General features: G+C 42.6%; 1 protein-coding gene across 1 annotated transcript in view; it reads right to left on the bottom strand.

Moving 5' to 3' along the window:
- Positions 1-19,540, bottom strand: part of LYST (lysosomal trafficking regulator) — a 3,825,950-nt gene that overhangs the window by 644,265 nt on the left and 3,162,145 nt on the right. Inside the window, exon 40 of the mRNA XM_044075805.1 lies at positions 6,643-6,709. Within this exon, the coding sequence (XP_043931740.1) occupies positions 6,643-6,709 (67 nt within the window). The remainder of the gene's footprint in view (positions 1-6,642; positions 6,710-19,540) is intronic.

The following is a 19,540-nucleotide window of genomic DNA, read 5'->3' as shown; positions in this document are numbered from 1 at the left end:
TCACAGTGATGAGGTATGTCAACAAGCAAGGGAGAGGGGGGTGGGGAAGGTCTTACCTCCTATGCAGGTTAGCCCTTCACGTTTGGGAGCTAGCTATCCAGTATCAGGTGACCCTTCAGGCAATTTACATTCCCTCAGATCAGAACACAGTGGCAGATTCTCAGAGTAGGTCCATAACACAATCCCACAAGTGAATGTTTCACAGGGAAGGGTTTCTGGACACTGTCCCCAGTGGGGTCTCCTCAAGTAGATCTATTAGCCTCTTCTCTGAACAGACAACTTCCTCTACTTTGTACCAGAGCTCCATGCAATCCGGTCTGAAAGGTGAACCCCACCTCTTTTTCTTGGAAGATGTTTCTTTATGCCTTCCCTCCCTTTCTCTCATTCCAAAAGTTCTGTACAAATTAAAACAGGATGCTCCCAAAATCTTGCTGGTGACTCAATTTTGGCACAGACAGCATTGGTTCCCTCTTCTTCTGCATCTTACCAAAGACAATCATCACAAGTTAATTCACAGGGTGGGCCTACTCACACAAGACAAGGGATCTCTCATCCATGCTCACCTGCCCACTCTTCAATTGACATTGTGAGTGATAGGGTTTTGATCCCCTATAGACACCTTTCTTCTGAGGATGTGTTTCAGGTCCTGCTGGAGGCCAGGAAACCCACTACTAAGAAATCTTACTTATCCAAATGGAAGAGATTTTATGTTTGGTGTCTTTCTCGTAACCTGGTCCACTTACTGTGGATGCTCCTTTGCCTCTCTCTCATTTATGTGAATTGCTCAATGCTGAGTTGGCATATTCTTCTGTTAAGGCCCATCTGTCACCTATCTATGCCTGTCTGCCTTTGACCCCCCCCCCCCTTAGCCTCTAGATTTAAGGCCAAACAGTTTCTTAAAAGCAGCCTTCAAATGAGGCCTCCAAGGAAGCTTGTCCCTCCTTTCTGGGACTTTCATTTTGATTCATAAAAATTGACTTGGGCTCCTTCTGAGCCTGCTACTTAAGCTTCCTTACAGCATTGTTCTTGGAAAATTATTCTTTTGGCCCTTACTTCTACCAGATGGGTGGCTGAGTGGCAAGCCCTTTTGGCTGTTCCTCCTTTTTTAGTTTTCCATAATTCGTACTAATCCTCCTTTTACGCCCAAGGTGGTTGATGAGTTGTCTCTTAATCAGTTTAGTAATTTGCCCACTTTCTTCCCCTCTCAGCAGTCTGCTAGTGAGAAGGTTTTGCACACCTTGGATTTGCATAGACAACTCAGATATTATTTGGATAAGGCTAAAGCTTTTCATAAGTCTGAACAGCTTTTTGTTTCTTTTCATCCTAGGTCTTTAGGTTTGGCTGTTTCCAAGCAAACCATTTCTTCTTGGATATCTAAAGCCATTTCTTTTTTGCTATTCTTTTTATGGGAAGAGCCTTATTTCTTTTGGTGAGGCTTATTCTACTAGGGCTGTGGCTTTTTCTGGTGCTTTTTTCAAGAGGTTGGATACTAATTCTATTCTTGAGACAGCTACCTGGACTTCTGTGCACACCTCTACCAAACACTACAAGTTGGATGTGATTTCAAGGGCCAGAGCTGGTTTTGCTAAGGCTATTCTCCTTGGCTTCCTAGAGGGCTCTTCCTCCTCTCTATCTTCTTCGTGAGCTTTTGCACTCTCCCTATTGCAAAGAATACTGCAACAGTGATATGGAAGGATACAGTACAGTAGTGTAAAATGGGTCTATATTAGATTATCGAACATTCAAAAGTTCGAACACCATATGGTCGAACTCTTAAAGGTTCGAAAATCAAAAAAAAAAAAAAATACCTGAAAGGTTAAGCAGGGGGGGCAAGCCACCCTGCACCCCTCCCCGCTCTTTAAATATACCAACTCTGAGATCGCACTACAGTGCAGACAATGGAAAACTTCCATTTCCACACTGTACGGAGATCTCATTTGAAATGTTCGAACATTTACATGTTCAATCATATGGTGTCGACCCTATGACGTTCGAACATGTAAATGTTCGATAACGTAATATAGACGTGTAAAATCTTACCAAAACAGTAGATGTCCTTCTCTTCACTGCTGCAGTATTTGCTCCTTCACTCCTCCTCTTTTGTCCTTTTTCCTTCTGGACGTGCTTGTTACCTACTGACATCTGCTTTTCATTTCTGAGGATGGTATGTCCTAACGTCACCTTTATGCCCTAAGCCATGCATGAAATGCATACTTGTGATGTATGAAGTACCCATTACAACCTAAAGGCCTTTATATACTTGCTGGACATTGGGTTATGTAGCAGAGGATCCCTATTGTAAAGAATACTGCAACAGTGAAGAGAAGGATATCTACTGTTATGGTAAGAGTTTACACAACTGTACTTTCTACCACACACAAAACGGGTTCATGTGAGGAATTTAGCAACATCCAAGTGATTGTTTTATGCTCTCAGCTTGCCAAAACACTGTATGTGTGTGTGTGTGTGTGTGTGTGTGTGTGTGTGTGTGTGTGTGTGTGTGGTGGGGGGGGGGTAGTGGTACCTTAACAGCAAATGTCTTTCACTGCACAAATGATATAATTCATTTTCAAACTAAACATCAGTAAGGTTGTTGTGGCATTTTTCTACGGTTACTAAAGGCATCTTTATGTTCTTGCCCATTATCTCCCACTATTAACGTTTTCTCTTTTTTGCTGCTGGAATCACAGCTATTTTCATGTATATGGCAAAGAGTAAGAGGGAAGGACTCAAGTCTTCTCTGTATGAAGTAATGAAGGGTGTGCTGAAAAGTTTGATTCTTCAGCCCTTTACTCCATATCCATAAATTAAATAAGAAATCACTTTGAAAATCTTAATCTTGTTCAGAATGCTGACCATTCAGCTGTTCTATGTACAGAGGACAATATGTCACATATTTATCTGAAATTACCGGGCAGATTTGATAAGCCTGAAGCCTAACAGCAATTCAGACTCACTATTTAATATATAAAAAAGCTCCTCTTATTCCTTAGTAGGATGTTCAGACAGGGTGATTATCCAACCTTCAAAATACATCTCTACATTTATTCCACAACACGCAACAATGACACCATTAAATCCTTAAGATATGTACTGTGGGAAAAGAATACTTTTTGGCAGGAAAAAAACAATGTTGGGAATAAATTCATCAGTATGTTTAGCAGGCTCTGTCATATTAACCATTTTTGCACAGAAGAACACAGATGCAAGTGTGTCAGTGTGTTACCTAAAATCTATTTGGAATTAACACCACTATGTTAATGAAACAATTGGCCTAGACTCTACAACAAATTAAAACATTTCACCTTTATTTTAGAATTAGAATTCTGCACTGTAGTTTTTTTTATCTTTCCTGGGGCCTTTGCTTGCCCATTTATGAATCCCTTCCAATGACAGGCTGTACCTCTTGTTCCTTTTGCCTTGTCAAAATCAGTATTCCACATTATCCATCTGGGAATGCCCCTATATCCAATGCTTCAATGAAGCTCTCTTTCTTTCTTTTCACACAATGTAGGGTAGCAGATGGGCACCAGAAGTCACTGGCAGCTTGATACAGCACTGCCATAGCAAGACCTGCAATACAAGTACATGGCTGCATATCTTCATACACCTAGACTGTCTACTGTGCATGTGAACTGCTTGGCAGGCTAAAGCCTTCTCTCTTTGGTACATGCACGAGCCATTCTCTGTCCTCAAATAAGTGAGGTTCATGTATTGAAATTCTGCCTCCTCCCTAAACACAAATGAACTAGCCAACAGTGGCTGCTCACTTTCACCCCTTCCTGGTCAAATTCTCCCACACCTTTGTTTGCTAAATGGATCTGAGTCACCAGGGCTGCAATCAGAGCTCCACCTCTCTGCACCACACAGACAAATTGCACCACAGTGCTTGCTCTTATTTATTTATCATTGGTTTACTGGGAAAGTCCAACTGGGATGTAGCCCATTTTCAGAGGAGGCCTGGGGAGAAACGCCCCACAGGCATCTTACAAGACAGAAATTAAAACAAAAAGCTCAACAGACTTTTAAACACTACATATACTTTTAAACACTACATACTTCTGTTATATGACATATACAGACATTATATTGGCTTGAACATCCTTCATAAATACATAAAAACATAACACCATATATGCATTGATGTACAGTTAGAATAATGTAACATGAGATATAGTGTGATTGACAGTCCTTACAGCAACAGCTTTCCAGTTTGAAAATTTCTCCCAGGGAGCCTGTGTCCTCAGGAGAGTCCATATTTGTCACTTGCAATGGTAAAAATAGAGCTAGCAATGGACTTTTTGGATGCTGTCTAGCATATGTATGGAACTTCTTTATGACAGCTTTCAGAGGGGAAACAAACAAAAATCAAATATAAACTTAAGGATTTGTACCTGCATAAATAGCAATGCCACTGTAACATGGTTCATAGGTTGGTACTAGGCTATCGTCCCTAGGGCCTATACAAGCCTAGCCATAACAATTCCCTGGCTATTTCTTCCCACGCTATTTACTTCCCTGGACCCTGTCTAGCAGAGCAACTGAAGTGATCCTAGGGGGGAATGTCCTTTCTCCCATCCAATTGTCAAGGTTCCTTCTAAAGAGGGCCAAAGAAGCACTCTGCTTGACATGTATGGGCAGTCTATTCCAGAGTCTGGGGAGTCTCTGGATCAGGAACCTATCCCTCCAGCATGTTTTGTTTATTGTGATGACAAGGTTTAGATCCCTGGAGCATGTGGCTCTGAGGGATTGTGATTTCTTTAAGTGTGGCATGTCCAACACCTCTGGGTTTGACATGGCCTTGTATGTTAAGCAGAGATCGCCTCTGAGTAGATGATATGTGACAGAGTATAGCTGGAGTTTTTTAAGGCAGTCAGCGTACGGCATCTGTTTTAGGCCTGTGATTCTTTTAGTGAGGTATTTCTCTGGCTTTTCCAGTTGTTGCAGATGTCTTGAGAGGTACATACCAAACGGGTCATTGTACCCTATAATGGGTCTAATGAGGGATGAGTACAGTGGGACAATGACCTCCTTTTTTCTGGATGAAAAGCCCTTAGTGATGAGGTGTGCCACATAGATGGATTTCCTGACTGTTGTGGCGATGTGGTTATCGAAGGTGAGACCACTGCCCACCTGTGTCCCTAAGTCTCTTATCACACTGTCGGTGTTTAGTCTACTGCCACCTATGTGGTAATTCATGGGTCCATGTTTTTTTTCCCCCCAAAGGGGATAACTATACATTTCCTAGTCTTGGAATCCCATTATTTGGCTGTCCCCTTTTAAGCCACAAGTACACACAGAGCATACAGATTATTCTAGAGTTCCAAAGTGTGCTTATAGTATATGACTGACCCTGATGTTTTCTACAGTAAGCTTTTCTCTCATCTCTACTCACCCATTTCTTTCCTTCCTCTATCTCATCTTCATCTCAGGAACCATTTCTCTTCATCCTCTCTCCTTTTCATGCCTACCATCACAGCTGTTTCTGTTTTATTCCCCCACACTTTCTCTTCTCTAACTACTGTCACTGTTTTCCTCTTTCCTGATATTTCCGTTACCTAATTTCTGGAGTCAGATTTGTTGCTAACTTAGGAAGATTCTAAAATTGTACAGCTTTATAAATCAGTGTGGTTCCTGTTTGACTAAGTTTTGCTCAGACATCATAGGAAGCTCTATCTTATGTACTTAAAACTGGGTACAATAGCATTCAGTTCCAGTATGTCTGCAGAGGGACATTTTACCATAATTAGTATGCCATTTCAGGCCATAAACAACTGACATACTGTTTTTTTTTACCCCCTGTCAACTGACATACTGTTTTTTACCCCATCTATTCCCTCCTAGCAGTAATTCTTTGCATTTGCTCAATAAATTTTGTGTCTCTGCACTATTTTGATATGTGCAGTACTCTGTGATGCGTGAAGCTTTTGCTACTGCACGTGCTTCACTGAAGAAAAGGGCACCTGATTTTGTACAGTGTACACATGATCTGTTGTAGGTGCCAAGTAAATGTTATGCTTTTTTCACTAAACCGATCGTGATTTCAGGTATGCTAAAGTAGAATGGTTGAAATGTTCTTGCAAAACCAAACATTATTTCTATTTATTTTCTGAATTGTCTAATCAGTCAAATGCTGTATTTGTATATTGCTGTTTAGAATTAAAAATAATGAATAAATCTACCAATCTCTTCTAAAACGTAACTACATTATGCACAATTGGTCTGTTGATTCTACCATGCTGCTAATTTCACACATACATTGAGCAAGAAAGGGCCTCACAAGTGATGCAAGACGCTTGAAATTTTCTTCTCAACGGGACTACAGCAAAGCTTTTATTAGCAAGTGATGATCAGATGTGTTGAGGTCAGTGTCAAAAGAACACAACGCTCTTATGCACACTTAACCCTCCTGTTGCTAACAGACTAATGCCTTGATTACTTACGACACATAGTAGGCTTATAAGCAATTCAGCAGGTCAACAATGCATTCAAACATTATAGTTCACGGAAGAAGAAACAAGCACTGATCCAACTTGAACTGTATCTGTCTGCTAACATAAAGAAACCAAAGTAACTTGCACGTTCTCCATCAGGAAGCAAATTCTAATAAAAATGGCAAGAAATTAATCTCTACTCTCATACCTTATAGTTATCAACATAACGATCTTCTTTTTCCTTAGACTGTACAGCAATTGGCTTTGACAAGTTTCTGTAAAAGAACACAAAATCTTCTGGTAAACATGCTGCCACTCCATTTAAAAACCTTCATTGCTCACCAATAAATTACTCAAAATTAGGGAAGATAACACAGCTTAACGGTTCTAGCAATGTACTATGGAGCAAATAACATACTTTAGCCCTGGCAGAGCTATTTACAGCACTTTCTCCCAGGGAGCTAAGATACAAACCTGAATACCAGCAATGAATGAGACAAAATCCAACTAGGAAAACAAACTGTTTATCTTAAGGGCAAGTGCTGAATGAAGAAGGATAATTTGTCTGACACTGTTAGAATAGTACACCTGAGTCAGAAATGACTACAGGGCTTTGAATTTAAGAATTGCTAACATGTAGCTATCTTTCTGAGAAGGATAGCTAACACTTTAGTATACAAATGTTACGTTTGGGGACAAAGAAACAAATTGCAACCAAGGACAGGACCTCAAACGGAAACAGTTCTCTTTATTGGATACAACCACAATAAATGTTAAGCGCTTTTGTCCCCCATGAAATTACATGGGACGTCTTCAGAACAAAAAACATCTGCATAGATCAGGTTTAAATATTATTCAAACCCATACTCAATCAATCAAAGTTAAAAAACAATAAAACAATTAAAAAACATTAACCCTCAATGTTCCTTAGCTTTAGTAAACAATATATACTATTATATTCATTCAGGCCAGGGCACTCAGATGCATTTAGCTTTAATTGCCATCTTAGTTCACACAATTCTAAGTGTTCTGGTAACACCCTCCCTTGACTGTCTAAAACTATCGGCTGCAGAACAAAAAAACAAAAAAAAAAATACATGTTCATTGTGTTCTAGTATTTGTTTAGATAGTGCACTTGTACTTCTACCATTTTTATATCATTTAGATGTTCATACATTTTCTCTGAACTTTCTACAGGTTTTTCCTATATAAAATGATGGACATTGCAGGCATTTTGCAGCATAAACAACACTTTTAGACTGACAAGTGAAATGACCATGTATATTAACCTTATAGTCACCCAGTCTAAATTTATATATATATATATATATATATATATATATATATATGTGTGTGTGTGTGTGTGTGTGTGTATGTGTGTATATATATATATATATATATATATATATATATATTTGCATAGAAACAACTGAAATATGTATTCTTACCAGCATAAATGATACAGGTACCTGAGGTACATTGAAATAAACTACAGCTATAGGATAATGGTCTGCCCAGAATGAAAAGTGTATTTATGTTGTGGCATTCATCTGCTGAGAGAAATGCTATCTGGCAGTCTTACAATCACTTCTAAGACTCCCAACCAGAAAGTCTAACAGCATATGAAGATCCAAGTCCGGATGAAGTGTATAGTATTGCTAGAACTATGTGTGGCATCACTGGCTAGAACTCAGATGGTCTCTCATACAGTTAGTGATCTTACAGCCTAAAACTATGTTCTATTCAACCTCCAACCGGGAGATGAGAAAGTACAGTTGCATAAGTAAACTTACCATAACAGTGGATATTTAAACGATCACTGCTGCAGTAGCCTTAAGTATATGAGTTATATCCTGTTAAGGATATAACAGCCAATGAGCTTCCAAAACATCAGAGTACTTCCCACACACCCAAATCATTAGTGATATCAAGCTGAGTTGACTAAAATAGCAGGTTTGGAGACCAACCCATCACAGTTTTCATGCTCAGAGAAGGGGGGGGGGGGTAGCGCCCTAAAAAGGATAATTCAAGGAAAGTAAAAATGAAGGTGTTCACCCTGGAAAATAAATAAATAAAAATAAATGGGATGGAGGGAGGGAGTAGCTATTGAACATCTACTGTTATGATAAATTTATTTACACAACTGCACTACTTTCATTATATGGACCACTGCTGCTGTAGCCTTAGCCATACAGGTAGATTACCATAGCTTAGACTGACCGGGAGAAGGAAGAATGAAGAGTCTAGAAGCCCTGGATAATGGTCCTAGTAAAGCCTGCCCTAAATCTGGAGAGGGAATCTAGTTTGTAGTGCTTTGTAAAGGTCTGTACACAGGGCCAAGTTGCTGATTCTGGAGTACTTCTACAATCTAACCCTTTTCAAAATGCCACTGATGAAGTCAATGTCCTGGCAAAGTGAGTCATGACACTGCCTGGAATTTTCTTGTAGTTATGGGTATAACAAAAGATAATTGCATACAATGATCCCTTGGAAACAGTCTGTTTTGACACAGGTTCTCCCTTTTTTACCTTCCCAAGAAATGAACAAATGATCAGTACATAAAAGATTTTTTTTCCTGTCAAGAGTACCCAGTTTGACTGTATAATCCATGGTATTCAATATCCTTTCTCTCTCATTTCTAAGTTCTGGAAAAAGAGAGGGTGATGGATAGCTTGGCTTAAAGTAAACTCAGACACCACATTAGGCATAAATGAAGAATTAGTTCTTAAGGAAACCCTAGCTTTGTGGAAAGTGAGATAAGGCAGACCTAGCATAACAGTTTGCGACTCAGATATTCTTGGAGAGGTCATAGCAATTAGTAACACTATCTTCCACGTTAATAACCATAAGTCAGCTTCATGGACTAGTCGAAATGGAGCAATACTTAATTTGGATATGTACCTTTTAAACCATTGACTAGTGCTCTCCCAGTGTGAAAAAAGAAGCTTTGGAAAATGGTCAGCAAAAGCCATTCTCTTGGGTAAAATTCAGTTACTGGAGTCACTACCCAGTCTGCATGTCAACAAATAGAAAATCTGAAGAAAGTAAAAGAAAGTGAACTAGAAATGGAGAAAAAAAAATCGCGGGGGAACAGCCTTGCAGCTGCTCAGCAAAATGCAGTTCAAAATTTAGCCTCAGCAGAGGCGATGACTTCCAGTAATTTAGAGGATAAAAATTAATCAAATGCATTCAGATGTGTTTAAAGTAAATGAGACAATACAGAAATACATACACTCCAATTACAGAAGACTGGAAAGGATAAAATAAATTTTTAATTAGCTATTCAAATGAGCAGACAATGCTGCAGAAACAGAGGTTGAAATGAAGCAGACTGGCTGAAAATGAGGCTTCTCAAGAAGAACTATTTCAAAAGAATAGTAAAGGTAGAAAACAGAGCACACACAGAAAACCTGACAATTTCTTATGTGCCAAAGAAATCAGAAGGAGCAGATTACATTAATTTTATGAAAGTCAAATAATCAACTAATCAAATAATCAACTAGACTATTATTCCACAGCAGAATTTAACTGAAAGGGCGCACGATGTATAGGTCCCAAATTTGACCATGAGAAAGAAGCCAAGGCCTACAGTATTAAACATGCAGTCATATCAGCAGAAAGGGGTGTTCCTGACAAACTTGCGGCTGAAGGGTAATGGATTATCAACTGGAGACACCAGGGTACTCATGGAAAATGATTACTAACTGTACTCCAGGCAGAAGAGAAGCACGTTTATTCCTGCAATCAAAGGAAGCTGAAAGAGGCAGGTGTGAGTTTTAGTGAGATATTTTTGGATGCAAGAGAGGCAAAGATGGAATAAAAAAGTGAGTCGGCAATCTGAAGCAATTCTGTTTCTCATTCATCTGAAACTGGCACAGTCCACAAAGAGAACTGAGTTTCTGCAAGAAGTGAAAAGAAAAAAGACAAAGTTTATAGACTGTGTTAAACTGCTGAGAGGACTCGAAAGTATAATTCCCATGTTCTCATTAATGCTTAGGATAACAAAGAAATGGAAGATGTGACTAAGTAAAAAAAGTTCTTTTACTTTGTAGCAGCGATGGGAGTAATATATTAGAATATGTAATATATTACAATTTTTAGTAACTAGTAATATAACTAGTTATTTTTTCAAAACAGTAACTAGTAATAGTAATATATTACTTTTTTAGTAACTAGTAACTTAAATGTGTATTACGTTTGAGTTACTTTTGCTTGAACCAGTGGATGTTCTTTTATTCAATGTTTTTTACATATGGGTTGTCTTCCGTTCTACAAGCCAGTGTCTAACCAGTATACAAAAGCTTCCAGCCACTGCTAGTACATGGAATGCCACACATATGGTCTGACAACATCAGCCATAAAAGGGACTTCCAACTCTACCATCCTCAGATCTTTTCTGCGGCCATTCAGAAGGTTGACTCCTACGTACAGTCTGCAGCTGGATTCCGTGTATTGCTGCCAGCTTCAGCTTCAGATAAGTGCCCCGTTGGGGGTTTGCTTTTATGTTACTGCCATTTGTTATTGTTCATGTCATCCAAGAAAGGCAAGTGTAGGTGTGGAAGGCAGATTCCACATAAAGATAGCCATGACCTTTGCCTTTTCTGTTTAGGGCCTAGTGATGACTACCGCTTCTGTTCTATTTGTCAGGCTTTTGTGCCTAAGACATTGCACAGCTGACTTTCGGCTCTAAATCTTTACTTAGAAAATCAGCAATTAAAACATCTGGCTAAAGACATTATGGAGGGTTCTGGGGGTCCTTCGGCTGAGCCAAGTTTGAAGAGGAAGGTGAGCAAACAAAGGCCTGAAACGTCTTCAGCTGTGCCTCTTACCTCCAATGTGTCCCTTGAGGTCAGTAAGAACCAGTGGTATGGTCGGAGGTCAGGTCTGCTTCTGCAGTAGGTACCTCTTTGGAAACCGCCAAGGGATCAGTTCCCACCACATCCGAGACTATGTAGACATCCGCTTCAGATGACATGGGGGAACTGCGGCTTGTTCGGTTTGAGGACTCCGGGGTCATTCCGGCTAGGGATCCATCTTTGTCTGCCTCAGACGTTAGGCCTACATCGGTCTCTTCTGTTTTGTATCCTCAATCGGAAAGACGTCAAAATTGAAACAACAAAACGAAACATTCCAGTATTCCTTCTGCACCACAGTCTGATTGAGATGTATTTTCCCAGGGTTTTATTAAGGCTTTGATGGCCTTGAAGCTGTCTACCTGCCTTCACTTCCTCCTCTGCTCTACAGTCTGCTGGATCCTAGATTCTTCCCTCTGACTCAGAGAACTCTTCATCTGATGATGATGATGATTCCCTGGCATATTCCACCCAAATTACCTCTCCTCTGGAATATGCCTCACCTGACGAGGAATCAAATGGAGAAGATTCTCCAGTCGAAGAGATTTTTTTTGGAGAAACTATTAATAAAATGAGAGATTTTTTTTAAGTGGGATTGTTCCCAGATTTCTGAGGAACAGAAGAGATATTATGATCTTTTGCAAATGGAGGTCCCCCACTCCTTCTGCTGTACCTCCAGTCCTTCCAGCTTTCTTGGGTGCTTTCACCTTTTCTAAGACTCCAGATTCTCAGGCTGCTGTTCCCAAAGACCAGATAGATTTTATAAAGTGCCAGATGAATGCAAGTTTCTTTATCAGTGTCCTTCGGCAGACCCTGCAGTAGTCTCCATACTCTGACAGGTCTTCACATTTATTTCCTTCTGTCAAACTTTTACCATCTAATAAGGAAAGTAATATTCTTGTCAGACTGGGTAGGAAGGTCTATACCTCATCCACTTTAGCTATCAGTGCTAGCGATTACCAGAATCACATGTCTAGGTATTCCTTGGCCTTGCTTTCTCAGGCCTCTCAAGTTCTGGGTCAGTTACCAGAATCTGGGCTTAAAACTCAAATTCTACCGCTTTTGGCTGCTTCCTCACAGGTTGCCAGACATTCCATTAAGTGCAGCTATGATACTGTTGAGATATCTTTCAGAGCTGCTGCTTCTGCCTCTGTGCTTAGAAGACATTCTTGGCTCAGACTACAGTCTCTTCCTGAGGATATTAAGATACTCCTTTGGACAAATCTGCACTTTTTGGTTATGCAGTTGCAGACTTATTTAAAACTCTGCAAGGAATAGGGAAGGAGCTTCAAGATTTGAAACACTTGCTTGTCTCACCTATACCTAAATTTCATAGGAACTTCCCTGCCAAAACTTCCTTTGTTAGGAGACCTGCTCATTCCTCTTCTGCATCTAGCCCTGCTTCTAGGTCTAAAAAGTCAGTTAGGAGACCTCCATCATCAAAATAATCTGCCTCAGCTCCTGCAGCACACCAACCCTTCCAGGCCAGGCTTAGCACTCTATGACAACCACCATCCTCTTCCAAGCCATACTCTTCTGTCTCTTTGCCTCTCCCTTTCTTTTCCAGTCTGGGGAGACATCACTCAGGACTACCGAATCCTATCCGTCATTCATACAGGATATTTCATGACTTGGAAGACTCTCCCTCCTTTCTTGGGGGGGTTTCTACAGCCCCCCACCAGTCAGCTGGAGTTGTTCCTACAGCTCCTATCACAACTTATTTTACAAGACACCATCCAGAATGTTCCTATGGATCAGAGAGGCAGATGTTTCTATTCCAGAATGTTTCTGGTCCCAAGAAAGGATGGTCCTTGGAGACCAATTCTAGACCTCTCACACTGAAACACCTTTCAAGAGATGCCATATTTATGTATACTGTCTCTTCAGATGCTCTTTCCCCTGATTTCTCCCCATTTATTCATGGCATCCTTGGACCTTAAAGATGCTTATCTACACATTCCTACTAATCCTCTTTACAAGGAAGTTTTTACATTTCTCGGTGGGTTCTTTGCACTTTCAATTCTCTGCCTTGCCTTTCGGTCTCTCCACTGCCCCAAGGGTATTCACAAAGTGCTTGGCCCCTGTCATTGCCTTCTTGAGGATCCAGCGGATTCAAGTTTCTCCTTATGTGGACAACCTCTTCTTTCTTGCTCTTAATTCAAAACAGTTGTCTCAAAACCTTAGCAGGCCATTCATCTCCTTCAAAGCCTGGGGTTCACTATAAACTTCAAAAAAAATCTTCTCTGACCTCACCAAAGGATCAATTTTTTTCTGGGGTGCAGGTTCAAAACAGATCAGATGACGGTTTTCCTCCAAACAGCCAAGGTTCAAGCTCTGACTGCCTTCATGGAAAGCCTGCTGTCTCTTCCTTTCATCTCAGACAGGAAGTTCCTAAGACTGCTGAGATTCATGGCTTCTATGATTCCCATGCTGCCCTTTACAAAGCTTCACATGAGGAAATTTCAGTGTTACCTGAAGACAGTCTGTTTCCAACATGCACACCCTCTAGGGTTTCTCATTGCTTTTCTTCTCTGCCTGAAAATAGAGCTCCTCTGGTTGACGCAGCAGCTGTCTTTGAATCCTGTCCTTCCTCTTCACTTGATCCAATCTTCTCAACAGCTTTTTACAGACACTTCAGACACAGGCTGGGGAGGAGGTGTGAACTTTGTTTCAAAGAAGGTTCAGGGTCTCTGGTCTCCATCTCAAAGGAGGGAACACATCAACATCAGAGAACGGAGGGCTCTGATCCTAGTCTTGAAGATTTTTCATCCTCTCTTTCTGCTAGGTCCTCTGAAAGTTTTAACAGACAACACTACGGTTCTGTGGTACATAAACAAACAGGAGGCACCAAATCTTATCTTATTTGCAGGTTAGATCGCAGGGCATGGGAACTAGGAATTCAGCACAAGGTTACCCTTCATGCTGTCTATTTACCCTCAGCCCAGAACAGTGTGGTAGACACGTTAAGCAGATCCATGTCACACTCCCACAAATGGATGCTTCACAGGGATGTGAAGGAACAGATTCATCACCTAGAGACTTGCCCATGCTATGAAATAGACTTCCTTTGCATGACAAGCAGAGCACCTCACTGGCTCTCTTCAACAGCAATCTTGATGAGTGGATGAGAAATAGAAAATTCACCCCAGGGATCATGACAGTGGCTTTACTTGACAGAGGCACTGGGAACTAAGGTCGGGTGGCACGATGCCAGGGTAAATCCTACGGGCTAGGCTTGTAAAGGCCCCAGGGCGATTAGCCTAGTACACACCAATTAACCTATGTGTTATTGGATCTGGTTCACCAGTTGACTACTTCACAGCTGGACCTATTCGTCTACCCTCAAAACAGACAACTTCCTCTATTTTGTGCTAGAGTCCCACATACTCTGGCTTGAAAGGTAGTCGCCCTTTCCTTCTCAAAGAAGGGTATGTTTCTGTATGCATCCTCCCCCCCTATCATTTAGAAAGTATTGCTGAAAATTCAGCAGGGCAAGCCAAAAATCTTGTTAGTGACCTTTTGACCTGTTAACGGCTGAAGCACCAAAGTCAAGTCCCATGGCTCTATAGGAGGCTTGACCGAAGGTTTAATATGTAATACTCCTTTCATGAAGTTCTTGCTCAGTCTGTGTGACATAACAGATGAATTGTCAATTCCACTGTGAAAATTTGCAATAGCTGTTAAATGCACTGTAATTGTCGATGCTAAAGCTCCTGTGTGCAATAGGGTAGTCAGGTATTGTAGGATCTTCTGAATAGGCACGGAAAAGAGATCTATGTTATGTTCTTTGGCCCATCTAGAGAACCTTGTCCACTTACTAGAATACATTTTTCTTGTGGAAGGTTTGTGCGAAGCCAAAAGAATCTCGCGAACAAGGGATGAAATATCAAGTAGCCTGACAATCATCGGAAGTGGAGAAACCAAGCTGTGAGCTTCAGCCTGTGGAGACTGAGATGAATCAGTCCCTGAGGATGAGACAGTAGACCTTGGGATTGACCCAGGATCCATGGGCTGTGAATCAGATGAGGCCATAGGAAAGGGAACCAGACCTGACAGGGCCAATAAGGGGCAATGAGGATCACTCTACTTCTCAACCTTTGAGCTTTCTGGAGGAATTTCGGGATGATGGGAAGTGGGCGAAAGTCATACAGCAGACCAGGGTGCCAATCATGCATCAGAGCATCCCTCGGTGACTCCTCCTGAGGGGGATATCAGGGCAAAACAGCTTCTGCATTTGTTGTTTAGGGGAGAAGCAAACTGGTTGCAGCAAGGCCTGCCCCAACGGTGGAAGATCTGATCCGCTATTATAGAATTGAGGGACCACTCGTGAGGCATCAAAATGTTCCAGCTCTGACTGTCCGCAATAAGACTGGAACTCCCGGGAATGTGCGTTACTATGAGAAAGCGGTTGGAAGCCATCGCCCAATGCCAAATTCTCGTGGCTTCCCAACACAGGGATTAAGACCTGGTTCCACCTTGTTTGTTGACGTATCAGACGACTGACATGTTGTCCGACTGAATTGCAATGGTCCCGGAAGGAAGGGATGTGTGGAACGCTTGCAACACTTAGCTACCCTCAATTCCAGGACATTTATGTGCAAATTGGCCTCCATGGGGGACAAGGTGTCTTGGACTGTCTTTGCCTGGAAATGCCCCCCCTCCTAATAGGGAAGCATCAGTGGTCACCGTGGCCCTGGGCTGGGGAAGACTGAATGGTCGACACCAAAGATGTGATTCTGGCTTCATACACCAAAGCATTTGTTTCTTGCAAAGATTTGTAAGGCGTATCATATGGTAGAGTGGGTGAGTTAAAATTGACCATTGTGATGAGAGGAGCCACTGCAATTGTTTCATGTGCAACCTCGCCAGTGGTACCAAGATAATGGTTGCTGCCATACAGCCCAGTAGTTGAGGTACAAGGCGTGCTGAAACAAATGTCTGCGGGAGGAGGAGTTGAATCTGGTTTCTTATTTTAATCGTCTAGATATGGAAACACCTGGAATCCTGGTAGTGTGAGATGAGCTACTACGACTGCCATGCATTTGTTGAACACTCTGGAGGCTGTCAAGAGACCAAAGGGCAGTACCCTGAACTGATGATTGGCTCCCAGCAGGAAGTGGAGAAAACTCCGGGAGTGTTTGTCCATCTTTATGTGGTAATACGTGTCCTGGAGGTCTATAGAGCACATCCAGCTATCCTTCCCCAGAAAGGGGAGAATGGACTGTACTGTGACCATCTGGAGTTTTTGAGGTTTGATGTATTTGTTTAGTAAACTGAGATCCAGGATTGGTCTCCAGTCCCATCTTTTTAGGCACTAAAAAGAACCTCAAGTAAAAGCTGGATCCTCTTTGGTCTGGTGGGACTGGTTGGATGACTCTTTCTCTTAGCAGCTTTTCGATTTCTAAGGCTGTGACCTCCCTCTGACCGAGTTAGACCTTTTAGGGATTCATTTCACAGGTCTGGGGGTGAGGTTGAAAGGGATAAGATAGCCTCTGGATATTATCCTCTGCACCCATGCATCCATTGTTATGAATTGCCAGGCCTGTAGGTGCAGGGAAAATCAACTCCTGACTACTTCCAGAGGAAAGCAATCAAGTCGCTGTTCAGGAACACTGGAAGGGTAGGCCAGAGAAGGAATCTCTAGTTCCCTGGTTACGCGGACCCCCTCTGCCCCGAAAGGGGTGTCTTCCAAATGAGTTGCCCCCTCTGCCCCGGGGGGATTGCTAGTCATGAGTGTCACAAAAAGATCCTTGGGAATTTTTTAACCACAACTTTCCTCCCATCTGATTCCTGGAGTAGGACCTCTGGGGGGTGGACAAATGAATGCCCACAGAAGACGAGGTCTTTCCATCCTTATCACTAAATGAAAGTGTCTCTCTTACTTTGGGACCAAAAAGAGAAGATTCGTCAACAGGCGCACTGACAAAGGAAGATTTAGAGGGTTCCGCTAAGTCATACAAATGCATCTAAGCATGTCGTCTCATAACGATGCCCGATGCGGCTGCTCGAGCTACCCCCTCAGTAGTGTGAGAAATCAAGCGCATTGAGGAGTTCGAGAATAATTCCAAGGTAGCTAGCTGAGAGGCAACGGTATCACTCACCTCCTCAGGCAGTACCTCCGCCAAAGAGACAGGCATTTCAGAAATTAGGTCTCTTTGGAGGTGAATAAAGTGTGCCAGATAATTCAGCGACTGGATGGCAAAGGTCGCTGAAGAGTAGGACCGCTTCCCCAGTCTGTCCATAGCCCGAGACTCCTTGTTCTGTGGATGAACAGTGAAACTATCTTCTGCCAGTTCTTTCTTGGTGGCCGCTGCCACGATCATGGAATAGACTACCAGTTGTTTGGACCAATTGGGCTGGTCTTCTGGGGTGGACAAAATTTTATCTGGCCTCCGGGGGACGGGTTCTATGTTGTTCGAGGCCTTCCAGGCATGCAGCACAATAAGTCGAATGAGCTCATCTGCAGGTGGGGTCACCCAGGAAGTAAATGGCCAACCACATAAAGCCTGCAAGAACACAGATTCCTCTGAAGGGTTGGCGGGCTTTCAGTCTCCCCTCTGCTTGAGGATCTCGAGAATGTCTCCAAATGAGACATCTTCCGGGGGAGACCGTGGGGACCCTTCTCCCTCATCGCAATCAGTGTCTTCAGTGATGGATTCCTCAGGGGAATCAAGATGCTTCCTCTTGCAAAGTTTCTTCCGGGATGGCTCCCCAGTGGGATCTTCTGAGGAAGACTCTGTAGAGAGGGTTCCCTCGGAGGGCAAGCCTTGCGGCTCCCGTGCTCGAGGTTCCAGAGTAGAAGGGTGAGACAGCTGCAAGCTAGAGCGGGGTTCCTGGTTCCAATGCCAGTGGTGTCAACTGCGAGCCTGTTGAAGCAAGGACCCTCTCCATTGCCTGGAAAACAGGCTCACGCGAGGAGGGATGGGAGCCTGGAACAGAGAAGGATGACCTTGGGACCAGGGTCACACCCCGCCCCGAGGAGCCTGCCTCCAGGTGAGGAGCTCTGAGAGGACTGGCAGCTGTCTGGAGAGCCGTGTCAGTAGACGGCGTCACAGAAAAATATCGGCACTGAATTAGGTGCCTCAGTGCCAACAGCCCAATCACTGCTCCGAGAGTGTCCCAGTTCCAAAGGAGCCATGGTGAAAGAGTGATCAGTGCAAACAGGGAAGCCTCCATTTTCGGTGCCGAGACAGTATGTACCAGGATGGCCATCGGTACCAAAGTCTCCAAAACTCGGGTGGAGGTCGGAGGAGGATAAACAGGAGAATATGCCGTAAAAGCTTCCACTCCAAGGGGGAGGGAAGACCTGGTCTGGGTGGTTAATCCTCTAGCTGCCAGAAGCTGGTCTACAACCCTTACTACATCCTGTTCCAAAAGACTCCTAGTGGATCTGAAGGACGCTGACAATGGGGAGTCTTGGTCTCTCAAGAAAGGGACTAAACTGCTGTCCCAAAAAAGGGTCATAAGAAAGAGAATATCTAGTTCTTGGAAGGTGCTTGATCTTCGGAACTGAATGAGTCATTAACAGAGGAGCCATGTAAGACATCGGCACTGTGGCCGGGGAAGGTGTTGATGCAGGTACAGTAGTCGGGGCCTGTGTCACAAACAAGGTCGGCATCGTGGGAAATGGTGCCGAGGTCGGTACAGTGGAAGGAGTCTGAATCAAAATCAAAGGTGGCACCGAGGGAGAAGACAAGGACCCTGGTGCCGAAGTTGTCTGCGCCGACTGCGTGGCAGAAGCCCGGTGTCACCTCGGTTCTGAGGAGGACAGGGATATCAATTCTGAAAGACTCTGTTTTTCCTTATGTCTTTTAATGTCTTATGCTTAGGAGGTGGTGATACTTCCATCCCAGAAAGAGCTTCCGCAAAGAGTGATTTTAACTTACCCTTAAGGATAAGTTTGTTCTTGCATTCAGCTAACGTACGGCTGCTGAAGCTAGAACAAATGTCGGAAGAAACATTAAGGTGGTCAATGCCCAAACAGTAAACCCACCGGGCATGACCATCTGAACTGGGCAAGTTACGCCCACACTTATCACATTGTTTGAAACCAAGCTTGGCCTTATCCACCATAATACAGAGTATAACCAAACTAACCACATAACAAACTAAATAACTAACAACAAGACAAGAGAAAGCACTTTTTTTTTTTTTTTTTTACAGATAAGGAAAGAGTTCCAACAATGGTACTAAGAAATATCAAAGGTAAGAGAAGGGCCTACTAAGGGAGGGAGAGAGGGAGTAGTACCAAAG

This window comes from Protopterus annectens, chromosome 1.part1 (assembly GCF_019279795.1).
Source record: "Protopterus annectens isolate FY-2018-M chromosome 1.part1, PAN1.0, whole genome shotgun sequence".
NCBI classification, from domain to species: domain Eukaryota; kingdom Metazoa; phylum Chordata; order Ceratodontiformes; family Protopteridae; genus Protopterus; species Protopterus annectens.
Note: the sequence above shows the minus strand (reverse complement) of the source record. Positions and strands in the feature narration are given on the sequence as shown.